This window comes from Lagenorhynchus albirostris, chromosome X, assembly GCF_949774975.1.
Source record: "Lagenorhynchus albirostris chromosome X, mLagAlb1.1, whole genome shotgun sequence".
NCBI classification, from domain to species: domain Eukaryota; kingdom Metazoa; phylum Chordata; class Mammalia; order Artiodactyla; family Delphinidae; genus Lagenorhynchus; species Lagenorhynchus albirostris.
In genome coordinates this window covers 70,673,631-70,687,618 of record NC_083116.1, presented here as the reverse complement: position 1 = coordinate 70,687,618, position 13,988 = coordinate 70,673,631, and the positions used below count along the sequence as shown (strand labels likewise).

General features: G+C 50.1%; 1 protein-coding gene across 1 annotated transcript in view; it reads left to right on the top strand.

Annotated features, from left to right (window-relative positions):
* The first annotated feature begins 12,123 nt into the window (after nucleotides 1–12,123).
* NHSL2 (NHS like 2) overlaps nucleotides 12,124–13,988 on the top strand; it is a 67,662-nt gene continuing 65,797 nt past the window's right edge. The window contains exon 1 of the mRNA XM_060137715.1: nucleotides 12,124–12,447. Within this exon, the coding sequence (XP_059993698.1) occupies nucleotides 12,405–12,447 (43 nt within the window). The 5' untranslated portion in view covers nucleotides 12,124–12,404. The remainder of the gene's footprint in view (nucleotides 12,448–13,988) is intronic.

The window sequence follows — 13,988 nt, the reverse complement described above, 5'->3', positions numbered from 1 at the left end:
CCCCATGTAGCCTCTGGAGGGTAGCTGGAGCGTCAGGGAAGTGAGCAACGTGCTGTGGACTGAAGTTTATTGCTAGGACTGTGCTTTCTGTCTGCATCAGTAGGCAGAGACCTGGAACCATGCATGGCTTATCCTTTATGAGCCTCCTTTGTTATTCAAACCTTCATCTCCCCCAGCGGCCCCCACCCCCGCACTGTACACCTACACCTCTCCTGGCTCTACCTCCTATGCTGCATGCACGGAATGATCCAGATGAATCTGTTTCTTGCTGTGTAATGCCCTGCCCCCACCTTCTGCCCTAGCCCCGGCAGGGAGCTCTCCTCACCACAAGGGCGAGAGGAGCCCATGCCAGCTTTGAGCTTGTTGCCTTCCTACCCTGGGCGTGACCTGCTTCGCCCCTGGGCCCTCTCCAAACAAAGACTCAAGGGTGCTGGCATAGCTCCCCCCAGCAACCCCTTCCTGGATGCTAACAGTGTGGAAATCAGGGACACAGGATCTGGAGACAACTTTTCCTAGCCCGCCATCCCAGGCAGTGCAAGAGCAACGTGGACGCAACTTCTCTTGTCCCGTTCACCCCCCACCAACTCTTTTCCCTCCTGCTTTTCCCTTGGTCACTGGGAAGCACCTTCCACTGCTGCTTCAGATCAGGCCGCATGCACTAGGGTCAGGGGTACCTTCCCTGCCCTCCTCCCTCTGTCTTGACGGTGCCCCCTCCTCTCCCTTCTCAGTATCCCTCCTCACAGAGAAGCCAGTGGTTTTCATCTGTGCCTGTTGGGGAGGGCCTCAACTACCATTCAGGCCAGCGGGAAGGAAGAAAAAGTTTTCGCTAAATTTAATTCAAGTTTACCATAAGAAAGCAACAAATAGATAGGTGTCTTGCTGAAAATCTGCCATGCTCAGGCCCAGAGGGTTGCCTCTGCCTTTTCCTGGGGACTCAGCTGGCCGTCTGGTTGAGGGGAGTTGTCCAGGGCCAGCCAGTCCTAGGGGCAGCCCTAAAACGGGAGTCTTGCAGGGTGTAGTGAGGAGGGAAGCTACAAAACAAGTGACTTGGGAGGTGCTGCCAGGCAGGGTGACTGCCACGGGGGCCCGCCTGTCAGAGCAGGTCCTGGTTTGGCCTCCTGGATGGGCTGAACTGGGGACCGTGTGGTGGAATGAGCCAACGGCAAAGGTTCTGGGCATTGAAGTTTCTTTGGAATCTTCTGGGGACACACTCTTCTAAGGACACGGCTAAGTGAATGGCCCAACCGCCACCTCCTGCTTCTCTGCCACAGAGCTGGAGGCTCAGGACCTGCTGGTATTAAATGGAGATGCCTTGTACAGGCCAGTACAGGAGCTTGAGGGTAACTTCCCACATAACTGCTGGTGCTACAGCTTGGGACAGTTACTGGCTGCCATTTCATCTCTTAAAAATTGCTCTGCATCTTCAGTGGCAGCTTCAATCCAGGATCATCCTGGAGGCAGTAGCTATGGGAGTAGCTTCTGGCTGCCTGAGGAGGTGGTCTCATGACCACTTCTCCCCCCACCCCTCACTCTACCTCCTGCCCCGCTTCACCTCCTGGCCCTTGCCTTCCCCCAGCACTGTACCTTCACCCTCAGCATCCCTAGGCAGTCCCAGAAGCCTTGGTTGAACATTCATGCCCACTGGGCTAACTAGAGAAAGCCTGGTTAGCCTCCTAGCCCCAGGCTGCCCACAGACTGGTCAAGGAGAGGAGGGAAACACAGGAGAAAGTTGGCTAGTGGCCTAAGGAAGGAAGCGAGGCCCTGGCCATGGGAGGCAGTTTGTCCTGAGGTCATGAGGAAAGGCTTTGTGGAGAAAGAAAGTACCACTTCCATTGCCCACCCTTACTGCAAATTCCTTTCCTCAGAGCGCTGTCTCAGCCTGTGTCTCCTCCTACTCTGCACCCTCTCCCCTGGCGGTCAAGGCCACACCCAGAGACCACCTCCAGAGGCTTGGCCTCCAAATCTCTACCTCCAGCTCAAACTAACATAGTCAACTGCTCCATCTCCACCTGAATATCACACGAGGACCTCACACTCAGCTGAGCACATCTTCTTGTACCGCCCTCTGCCCCTGCAGAGAAGCCCCCCTTTCTCTTTTCCATTTTCTCTTGGTGACACCACCATCTCTCCAGGAACCCAAACTAGAAACCTGGGAGTCATCTTCTCTTTCTCCCTCACCTCACACTTACACTTTTCACTCATCCACCCACCCATCCATCCGTTCATTCAACAAATCTTTATTGTTGAGTCTTCCTCTGAGACCTGGCAGCCCCTCCTCTTATCCCAGTGTCAATGTCTGAGTCCAGGCCTTTGCTATCTCTGGCCCGTTCCAGAACTAGGCTCCCTGCCTCCATATTTGCCCTTCTCCTGGCCGTGCATAGCACAGCCCCCAGAATGAGCTTCCCCTGCACTCCCCTGCTATGAAGCCAAGCCTTGCTAATTTGCAGAAGGGAGATCAGGATTGCACCCAACATGTACCCTGCATGTCCCAGGTGGCCCAGAGAATCATTTGCAGGTGGTATAGACAAAACTTTTTTTCACCTTTCAGAGTTCTGGATATATTTTCATGTGTATTAGGAAAAAATATAACTAGCAAATCCAACCTGTGGTTTCTCATATATTTTTTATTAGGGCAAGATTAAGTGTTTTTAAAGTGAACCTTTTTTAATAAAATGGCTAAGTAAATAGTAGTATAGGTGCATTGAAAAATTTGAGAATGTAAAACAGGATTGCCTAAGGTTTGGGAAGCACCAGTCTCTAGGGTAAATTATATGTTCCTTAGCATAACTTAGAGACCTTCCATGATTGGACCCCACCTACTTCTCTGGCCTTACCTCCTGTCACTTCCTGTTGAACTTGATGATCCAGCCATCTTGAATAACTTGTGGTTTCCCAAATACAACATGCCCATTCAACACGTCCCTGCTTTCACAAGTGCACTTTCCTCTGTCTGGACCCCTGCCTCTAACCACCTATCTTCTCTTGGCAATTTCCTAGTCATCCTTCAAAACCCTGATTGGGTGTCACCTCTTCTTTAAAGCCTTACCTGACCGACCTCCTTCCTCCATACAAAATTAATTAACAGAGTTCATCTTTCCCTCCTCTGTACTAATTTGGGAACTTGTACATAGTTTTATCGTTGCTGGCATTGTCTTTTTTTTTTCAATGTGCTTTTCATCTGTCTCTTAAAAAATAAAGCCTTTTATTTTTAAGAGCAGTTTTAGGTTCACAGAAAAATTAAAGAGAAGGTATAGAGATTTCCCATATCCCCCCTACCCCCGCACATGCATAGTCTCCTGCATGATCAGCATCCCCCACCAGAGTGGTACATTTGTTATAATTGATGAACCTACACTGACACATCATAATCACCCAAAGTCCATAGTTTACGTTACGGTTCACTCTTGGTGTTGTACATTCTATGGGTTTGGACAAATGTATAATGACATGTATCCATCGTTATGGTGTCATACAGAGTATTTTCACTGCCCTAAAAGTGCTCCGTGCTCCACCTCCATCTCCCCTCCACCACCACCACTGCCAATCATTCTAGCAACCACTGATCACTATAATATTAACATAGCTTTTACTTTTCCAGAATGTCATATAGTTGGAATCATGCAGTATGTAGCCTTTTCAGATTGGTTTCCTTCAGGCATTGTCATTTTTATGGTTGTTATTACGTGCTTATCTGCCCTAGTAAAATGTGAGCTTTTCTAAGGCAAGGGCTAAAATTTGTTTACCAGAGGGTGGAGAAAAGCTGTTGACCGGGCCTTGGAAGGCTTGGGTTCTCATCTCTCTTGCCTGTGAACCAGCAGGGTGATCTTAGGCAAGTCATTCACCTCTGTTACCTCCATCCTTCAGCTATAAAAGCTATAAATCCTTAAAGGTGATCCTTAGCACACACACACCCCACCCCACCCCTGCCAAGGGGGCTTGGGAAGATGTGGTGTGAGATGCTAGGAAGATTTTAGAAAGTTGGGATTGCTTTTCAAATGAAACAAGTGATTATGATTGCAGATGGGGGAACACCATGGGTCTTGCCCTGAGAATGAAAGCAGAAGTGAGCTTGGCATGTGTGGGGGACCGTGGGGAGCAGCCAGTGCAGCTACAAAGCAGGTGGAGGTGGGGGGTGGGGGCAGGGTAGTCACAGTGTGTGGAAGCCCAACATGACCATGGAGCATAGGTTGCTTTGACCCTGGAAAGACTTGTCTACCAGGCTCGTGAGTTGGAACTGATTTCTCATCAACTTTCACACCCCCTTTCACCTCTTGAGTAAGTGTAGCCCTGTTGCCCTGTGAATCTGTATGGGGTGAGGGAAGATACATGGTAGTGGCACCCTAACTACACAGCATGTGCATACCTGTGCACATATGAACCATCTATGTGAACCAGTATCCCACAGAGAAGAGACAGGGAACCAATATCACACACCTACTGTATGCCAGCACTTTTTTTTTTTTTTTTTTTTTTTTGCGGTACGCGGGCCTCTCACTGTTGTGGCCTCTCCCGTTGCGGAGCACGGGCTCCGGACGCGCAGGCTCAGCGGCCATGGCTCACGGGCCCAGCCGCTCCGCGGCTTGTGGGATCTTCCCGGACCGGGGCACGAACCCGTGTCCCCTGCATCGGCAGGCGGACTCTCAACCACTGTGCCACCAGGGAAGCCCTGCCAGCACTTTTTAAAATTGAAGTATGGTTGATTTACAATGTTGTGTTAATTACTGCTGTACAGCAAAGTGATTCAGTTATACATATATATGCATTCTTTTTAAATATTATTTTCCATTATGGTTTATCATAGGATACTGAATATAGTTCTCTGTGCTCTACAGTAGGACCCTGTTGTTTATCCATCCTGTATATAAATGCCAGCACGTTTCATCCACAACTTTACTTAACCCTCAGAACAACCTCCAGGCAGGGAGTGGGTTTTTTTGGGGGGTGGGGGAATTGTTTTTTGGAAAACGATAGAGAAACGTTTTATTTATTTTAATAATTAGCACATATTGCATTCAACTTCCCATTAGTATAGCTCCTATTTGTTCTGTGAAACAGTTTTCAAAAATGGTTTGCCTGGAGGTGAGATGACCAAGTCACAGTCTTGGACTTGATGAATCTCTCCTGGTAAATGATCCACACCAATTTTCACTGCTCCCTTCCCCCCACCACCCCCACTCCCCTCCTTCTCCATGTACCCCTCGCTTCCCATCTGCCCCCTTCTCCCCTTCTCTCCCAGAATGCCCCTGACCTGTACCTGCTGGGGGTAACCTCTGCTCATGGGTAGTCTTGTCTGTGCTGGTCAGGCAGGGACTGTTCATGCCATTTTACAGAGGAGAAAACTGAGACGCAGGGGGTGAGCTCCCTCATGGTCTGATTACAAGGAAGTTGCAGAGCCAGGATTTGAGGCCAAGTCTGTCTGACTATCACGCTTGTGCCCATTGTGCCATGCCATGTGCTTTTCAGCATCTTTGCATCTGTGACAGGAGTTAGTAACCCTGGGGACCAGGTATGGTGAAAGGAGGGTTCTATGGTTCTGTGCTGTTAGGGCTAGCAGATCTCTACAGCAACAAGGACTACAATTCCCAGCCTTGTAGAAGTCCCACACTATGTGTGTCTGATGACACGTTTGTGTTGTTGGAATAATTGAACTCATTTGAGGCTCCATGTTGGGTCCAGAAGCTAGAGCTGAGGATTGCTGAGATAGTGAGAAAGTGGGGGATTCTTGAATTTAAGCCCAAACCAGGTGTTGAGAGGGGCTTCCGAAGCAGAGACAACTGGTATCATGCTTCTTTCCAACCCCTCTCCACCTCACCAAGCAGCCACGCCGGCACTGTAAGCAAGGTGATCTGTGCTTCAAGATGAAAATGAGTCCACCATTCTCTCCTCTGTACCTAAACACAATGAAATCATCTCATTGCGTTTGCCAGGCATTTTCATAGTTGACCTGGCCCTTTCATAGTCTCAAGCTTATGGAACTCTCACAATCCTCGATTTCAGTATGATGGATGCTGAAGTGGCAGAGACTTATAAGGGAATCAAGTGGTGTCTATCCCCCTGGGGACCTTCTTCCCAAAGGCATAATTCCTAAGCCAACTTAATGAGCCCATTGGAAGGTATGGAGGAAGCTGAAACCCTAGGCCACCAAACAAAATATTTCCTGGTGCTCCTCACCTCCCACAGCTGAGAGACATGTTGAAGGTAGAGGCATGGGCCCAGGGCTTGAGGCCAATCGTGATACTCCCACATTCCTTGGGCCAGAACTAGAAGGAAGCAAAAAGCGGGTATAAAAAAAGTACAGTGACCACCCTACTGTCAAATAGTAGGGGAATGGCTAAGTGAACCTGATGCAGCCAACCTCACTGAAGTGAGGTGGAGTCACTAAAGAGCTAATTATGAAGATAGTTTAGCAACACAGACAATGCTCTTAGTAAAGTATAACATACAAAAGGCACGATACCCAATTTTATCTAGGCTGAGCTTTACAAACCCTGCAAAAAAGCATGTCTACACATGAGCGAGGGCTGGAAGGGAATTTGTGGAAAAAGCAAAACTTGATTTATTGTGGGTGGCAGGCTTATTGGTGAATTTTTCTTTTCCCTTAGACTTCCATTAATGTTGTTATAATGTTTGTGCAAAGAAAAATAAAAACCATTAACATATAGAACAGTTACCCTGACAAATCATTCTGTCAAACTGAGAGACCAAATCATATCACATCCCTGAGCCAGCAAATATACTTGAAAGACATAAATGCAAAAGTTGGTGTCTCTTTTTATGGAGAGAAGCAGCCACAGGGAATGTGGAAATGTGTGGATTTAGTGTGGGAAACCTCAGGTTCGAATCCAAGCTCTGACCCTTGCTTAGGGTCTTTGGAGGAAGTTATTTTACTCCTGTAGCCTCAGTTTCTTCATCTGTCACGAGAGGATAATGATAATCACCACCACCACTTTACAGGGCTGTGGTGAGGAGAAAATGGCACAGGATGTTTTAAAGGGCTTTTTGTGTGAGGTGTAAAAATGCCACACAGTGTAAAGCCTCATCATGGTAGAGATACAAAGACTTGGAAACAAAAGTAATAGGTACTGTTTGCCACTGTCCCACCTCACTTGACAACAAAGCCAGGCTGGGCCTGTGCTGCTGGGTAGTTTCAGGTATCTTCTCTGATTGCAGGATGCCATTGAAATTTGATTAAGCAAGTGAAGCTTTCTGGTTTTACCTATGGTTGGGGAATAACTGGGGCAATGTTGTAGATTCTTCTCCTCTAAAATGCTTAAAATTCGTGGAGAGATTAGAATCACTGATACAGAACATGGCGAAGAGTTCCACAGCTGCTTGGATTCTCAGCCAGACTTGGCCACATACTAGCTGTAGGCCTTTAGGCAAGTGACCTAAGCTCTCGGAGTCTCCGTTGCCTCCTTGGTCTGGTAGGATTCATAGTGTCTACCTCATAGAGTGGTTGTGAGGATGAAACCAGGTGCTGCGTGCAAAGCCCCTGGCACATGGTAAGCAAGGAGCATGGGTGTGCTGCCACCATTACTGCCTAAAACTGTCAGAGTAGGAGGGGACTCTAGGGATCACCTGATTCTGAGCTTCTCAACAGGTGCCAAGAGGGGTGTGGAGGGAGTCCTGGGGGAGCACAGTGTGTATATATTATGATTTTTGCATGTCAATGTTAAAAAGTCTTCCATGGCAAAAGTAGACATTTTGTCTATCATGGTGGGACCCAGGTATTTTAAAAGGTGAGATATGCTTTTGGAAACCACTTATCTCCCACAAACCTTTCATTTTATAGACCCACACAAGTGCGGTGCTGTGCCCACAGTTACCTAGCTACAGAGATGAGATTGATGTGGGTCACAGTCCAGCTGCTCTCCACCCCCGCTCCCCCCACCCACCGCTGTTACCAGTGCCCAAGAGATGTCCTTGTGGCCTCGGATTTCCTCATCACTCTGGTGGAGACACGCTGTGCCACATTGGCCATGTGACCAAACTGGGAGAAAACAGACAAGGCTCTGACATGGAGAAGAGGCAAAAACGATGCTTGAGATGACAAGGAAAGATGTCCCTGGAAGGGGGTCCTGCATGCTGACAGGTCAGCTCTGCATCAGCCCTGGGTAGTGCTTCCAAACAATCTGGGCTGACATGGCCTCCTAAGTGCCATCTGCATCCCTGTTGAGTAAATGGTCTTTGATGAAACCTTCATCTCTCCCAGCAGCAGATTTTCTATTTAACAGTCTCCTGTCAAATTCTCCAAGAGCACACATGGAGGGCTGTGGGGTCCCAGAAGCGGGATGAGGCTCCCAATTGCTCCCTGCCATCTGAGTGGAGTGTGTTCTCTGCCTCTCGTTTCTGGCATTGGAGAAGGTGGCACAGAGCCACCTCTGTGAATTCCTTTTGTGGAATTTGTAGACCTGGAGGTTGGGGGTGGGGCAGGGGGGGCACGGTTTGCTGGTTAGCCCCTTTAGGCTTGCCTTGGAGAAGATGTGCCCCTCTCCTGTGCCACACAGGAGGTAAAAGGCACATACCATGTCTAGCATACTGCTCCTTTGAAATATTCTTACCCACCCAGCAGCCTGAAACCTTGCTCTTGCTTTGGGGACTTGGCTTGGGGGCCTGGCTTCTGGGGTTTCTGACTTTCGTGGCTTAGCTCCTCTCACTTCTGCCCTTACTTTTGTTGCGGAACACAGATGCTTACCCCATCTCCTTTTCCAGACTCTTGACTACCCCTGCCTCTGTACCATGGCTGTCCTCCTGGACATCTACCCCAAACTTTGGTTCTGTCACCAGCTCTTTCCTATTCTTTGGATGCTTCAGGGCCTGGCTTGGGGGACAGGAGATGTCTACACAAGGTAAAGGGCAAAAGGGGAAAGTTTGAGAACTCTTTCAGTGGCCACCCAAGCCAGAGTCCTGATCCAGAGAGCCCAAGGTCACACTGCTTGTTCTGAGGATGAAGACAGCCCCTTCCCCCACCATCATCAGGCCTCCAACGCCCCCAAAATGAAGTCTGTGTTGTGGAAACTGACACACACCGATCATTTCTCCACCCAGGGACAATAGTTTGCTCTGATTCCAGCCAGAAGAACTCAGAAACATGAGTTGAGAAACAAAAGGCAGATATCGGCCGAGACTCTAGCTGTGGAGTCTTCCCACTCCAAACAATGTGGCTCTGCTCATGCGTGGTGGTGGTTCCTATCACAGCAACAGCAGCCAGCTCCAGCCTAGAGGAGCCCAGGTGAGAAGCAGCTGCCAAGGGGGATGACAGAATCCAGCCTGTGCAAGGCAGGCCAGGGATGATAGCTGATGGGAGACCAAGCCGAGGGCAGGACCACCAACATTTTTTTTTTTTTTTATGGTACGCGGGCCTCTCATTGTTGTGGCCTCTCCCGTTGTGGAGCACAGGCTCAGCAGCCATGGCTCACGGGCCCAGCCGCTCCGCGGCATGTGGGATCTTCCCGGACTGGGGCACGAACCCGTGTCCCCTGCATCGGCAGGCGGACTCTCAACCACTGCGCCACCAGGGAAGCCCCTCACCAACATTTTTGAAGGGAAGCTCTCCTGAGCCTTAGGTGGACTTCCAGGAGAGACAGTAGAAGACACGGGCCAGCCCTAGCATAGTTTCTATCAAACTAGGCAGCATCCTGAGCACTTTGCAGACATTAACTCATTTGATCCACATGACAACCTGATGGTATAGGTACTTTTATTATCTTTTAAAGGGATGTATAGTTTAGAAACTGTAGATTATATAACTAATCTATAGATTAGAAACTGAGGCTCAGAGAGGGTAAGTAACTTGTCCAAGGGCGCACAAGTGAGACTGGGATTCAAGTCCAGGCAGTAGGGCTCCCAAGTCTGTCTTCTTAACTACTCTGCTAAGCTGCCAACATAGGGGAGCTAAGAGAGTCAGTCCACTTTCCCCTCTACCTACTAGCTGGGCTAAGACTGGACTTCAATCTCTACCAAGAACTAGTGTGATGATTCTCAGCCTGGGGAGATTTAAAACACTATCAACTCCTGGGCACCACCCCTGAGAAATTCTGGTTTAATTGGTCTGAGATGAAGTCCAGCCTTCAGAGGGTGTGGAGGGTAGGATGAGAGGCAATTTTGATGGAAGCTCCTCGACTTAAAAACACACAGCATGGGCTTCCCTGGCGGTGCAGTGGTTAAGAATACGTCTGCCAATGCAGGGGACATGGGTTCGAGCCCTGGTCTGGGAAGATCCCACATGCCACGGAGCAGCTAAGCCCATGCGCCACAACTACTTAGCCTGCTCTCTAGAGCCCGTGAGCCACAACTACTGAGCCCACGTGCCACAACTACTGAAGCCCGTGTGCCTGGAGCCCATGCTCCACAATTAGAGAAGCCACCGCAATGAGAAGCCCATGCAACGCAATGAAGGGTAGCTCCCCTCGCCGCAACTAGAGAAAGCCCGCACACAGCAATGAGGACCGAATGCAGCCAAAAATAAATAAAATAAAAACATTTATTTTAAAAACCCAGCAATCTTGACACAAAAATAATAAACGAACATATATATCTATATATAAAACACACACACACACACACACACACACACACACACACACACACACACACAGCATCTCTCCATCTTGACAAACATCTAACTCCCAGCCGTAGCTCTGCCTCTCCCTCTAACTATGGCTCTCTTTCCTCTCTAACCACAGCCAGACTCCCTGAGGGGTCTCCCCTTCCCTGCCGTTTCCCTCCCTAACCTGTTTTCGTCTGGCCTCTGGGAGCTGGCCTTGCCAAGCTACCCTTTTGGTGTTGCAACAGTGCATGTTCACTGCTTAGTCCTCAGCCTACTTAAATTCTTGAATGCAGTTGATGATGTCAATAGGTCCTTGCTCCTAGAAGCTAACCTTCTCCCAACCTTGGGGGCATAACCCATCGTCCTTGCCTGGAAATTTCATGTCAGTCTTTTTAGATGGGTTTTTGTCCCAAGCCACACAAATATGTTCTGAGGGTGGGGCCTCCAGAGACCCACAGCCCTGCCTTCGAGGAGTTGAGAGTTTTGTCAGCACAAGAGGGGCTCAGCGTCCTTGTACTTGAGGCAACAAGGTGGCTTCTCCAGTGGAGGCTCCCAACTCCCTCCCTCAAGCTGCTTCCCTGTCTCTTTGCACCTCTGGCAAAAATGGGAAAGAGAACAAAGCTCCGGCTAGGTCTTCACTCTGTGAGCAAGAACCCATGATGCCTCTCTTCCAGTTAAAAGTCGGTTACTGGGACAGGGCGCCGTCCGTCCACCTGTGCTCTTTTTGCCAGGTATGGTCATGGAGTCCCTCTGCAATGAGCTTCTGGCATGCATGGCTCATTTCCCAGGACCTTGTCTTTCTAAGCACACAGAAACAAATGTGAACAAGATATGTTTTAAAGCCAGCCATTCTCTCCTACTTTGTGTCCTGGGAAATAGGCTTTGCTAGAATTTGCAACGCTGATTCTAGAATGCTGGCAGGGTGGAGGTGGGAGAAGCAGTGAAGAAGGGCAGCAGGGTTCTCCACTTGATGCTATGGAGAGCAAAGTTGGACTCTGAGTCTCACTATTCTCTGGCTGTTGGACCTTGCGAAAGCCCCTTTCCCTCTTGGAGCCTCAGTTTCCTCCCCAGTTACTGGGGCTCATAATCATTATCTCCTCTGTCTGTGGCGAGGATGCTGGGACATGACCCTTATGTGCTGGAGGCGTGATCCTCTGCCAGAGTAGGCACTCGCTAGGAGTTGAGGAAACTGAATTGAATTGGGTTCGGCCATAGTGCACAGCCTTGTTCCAGGCCAAGAGAGAAAGTGTGTGTGTGCAAGAGAGGCTTGCAAAAAACAAGGCCTATCTCTCTGCACGTTTCTCCTCTGGGAAGGAAGGGGCCCGCACGGTGACAATAGACCAGGGGCGCTGACTCAGACAGCCAGTTCCTGCTCATTTCCCCTCACTGTAGGACAGCAGCCGAGCGGGAGGTCAGCCCTCTGTGTGGCTCTGATTCGGGCTTTTGGCCGAGAACCTTTCCTAGAGAAAGACAAGACCAACTCACAGACAGGTCTCGCTGTGACGGGACGGACTGGACCACTGTGGCTGTGGGCAGGCAAGTGGGGGCAGCGGGGAGTGGAAAAGGAGAGAGAGGAAACTCTTTGAATCCTGCTTCGCTTTCCCTGGGCTGGGCAGCCTGGGAACAACTTTACGGGCAACAGAGCATGTGACCGATAGGGCCAAACTGACCCAGCCAGGGTGCTGGGAAACGGGGTTCAGGAAGAGTCCCTGGGTGTCCGCTGAGGAGCCTGGGGACGGGGTTCAGAACAGTGTGGAGCCCCTCGGCTCCCTGCCCTCAGTGTGGGCTCACCACACGCTTCTCCCTTGCATGAGGAGTTGCTGGATGTGGAGTCTTGGTCGTCCATACCGCTAGGATGGAGAGAGCCGAGGCTATCACCCTCTTCTGGAGCCGGGGAGGTGAGTCGGAGGAGGAGCAGGGTCGCATGCTCAGCAGAGGGGGCATGGGGAGGAATCGGGGCTCGCTGAGGGGGAGAGTCGTGCACTCAGAGCTGTCCTGAGGCAGCCTGGGCCTCTCGGGGGGAAGATGGGTTCCTTTAGTGCTAGAGGCATGCGAGGAGGGGCAGGTAACCGCTTGGCAGAGGGGCTATAAAAGGAATTCAAATTTGGGTGGCTCTGGAGGAGGAGAGGGTGGATGTGATCACATCCCAACCCTGATAATCTGGGATTCTAGAGGGATAAGAAAAGTGACTGAAGAATTATAAGTGTATGTGTCAGAAATACTATCTCTCATTTTCTATAAATCGACTTAACATGCTCTCTGAAGCCTTGACCCTTGCATTGTGGAAAATGCCTTTTCAGTCAATCTCGGGGCTTTACCCACCTCCTGGAGTCCTGCTAAAATGCTGGGTTTTTTGCACTACCAAAGGATGCGGATGGGAGGGGGCAGGAAAGGGGTGCCTATCACTGGTCATCTGTCAACACAGGTTACTGCCAAGGGGCCAAGTGCTTTCTAAGCGTAGTTCAAGCCAGACCTCCTGGCAGTAGGGTGGAATCAAGTTCAGGGTCCTGAGCCACACCAGGGGACCCCTCTTTGGTTTGTGTGAAGAAGATGTTGCCTGCCCTTGACAATGTACTGGAAGCTCTAGTTACGGCCGCAGAGGTAGCTGGCAGGAACAAGGGCTGGTCCTCTGTGGTAGGCTCAAAAGGAGTTTATGAGCTAAAGGAGTTTGAAAAGCAGAGTGATGGCACTGAGAACTGAATACTGTGAGGACTACGTGCTGTTTGGCATGGAGAAGAAGCAGAGGAAAGTGGTCTTTGGTCTTCAGGTCTTTGAGGGTCTGTCACAGGGTGAAGGGAATAGATGGGGGCTGAGGGGGGCTCAGGAGACAGAGTTGTGTGACCTGTGGACAAGGAGGAACTCTCTAGCAGACTCTCCATGGGCTGCCTTACAAAGGAGTAAGGAGTCTGGGTGTCTTTGGGAAGTAACAGAGCGAGCCCTAGAGAAGACAAGGGCAAGTGAGAGCTGGTCTTCTTCTTCCAAGGAGGGAGGGGTGGAGGGAGGAAAGCACCAGGGGCACCTGGCCTGCAGGGCCGGCCCCATCCTGCACTGGGTTCTCTCCTCCCATTCCTCTGGTCCAGCACTCCCATCTCCCTCCCTGCTGCTGGGCTCCCTGCTTCCACTCTTGCCCCTCTCCAACCCATTCTCCACTCAGCAACCAGAGTGAGACCTTATAAAACAGCCCCGGCTGCTAAAAATCTTCCAGTGGCCGCCCACCGCCCACTGGTGCAAGTCCAGATTTATTTCTCTTCTCTATTGCCTCCTTTCTACTCTCTAAAAACAGAGCAGAGATAAGATCGTTTCTCACTCTAACGCAACTCTGACATTTCATAAATCTATGTCCTAGACAGCTGGAAAGGGCTATATTTAACCTTCCGCCTTGTAGTTTATAATGGAGGGACTTGCTTAAGGCACTGCCTTCTAACGCCGCCACAGGAGC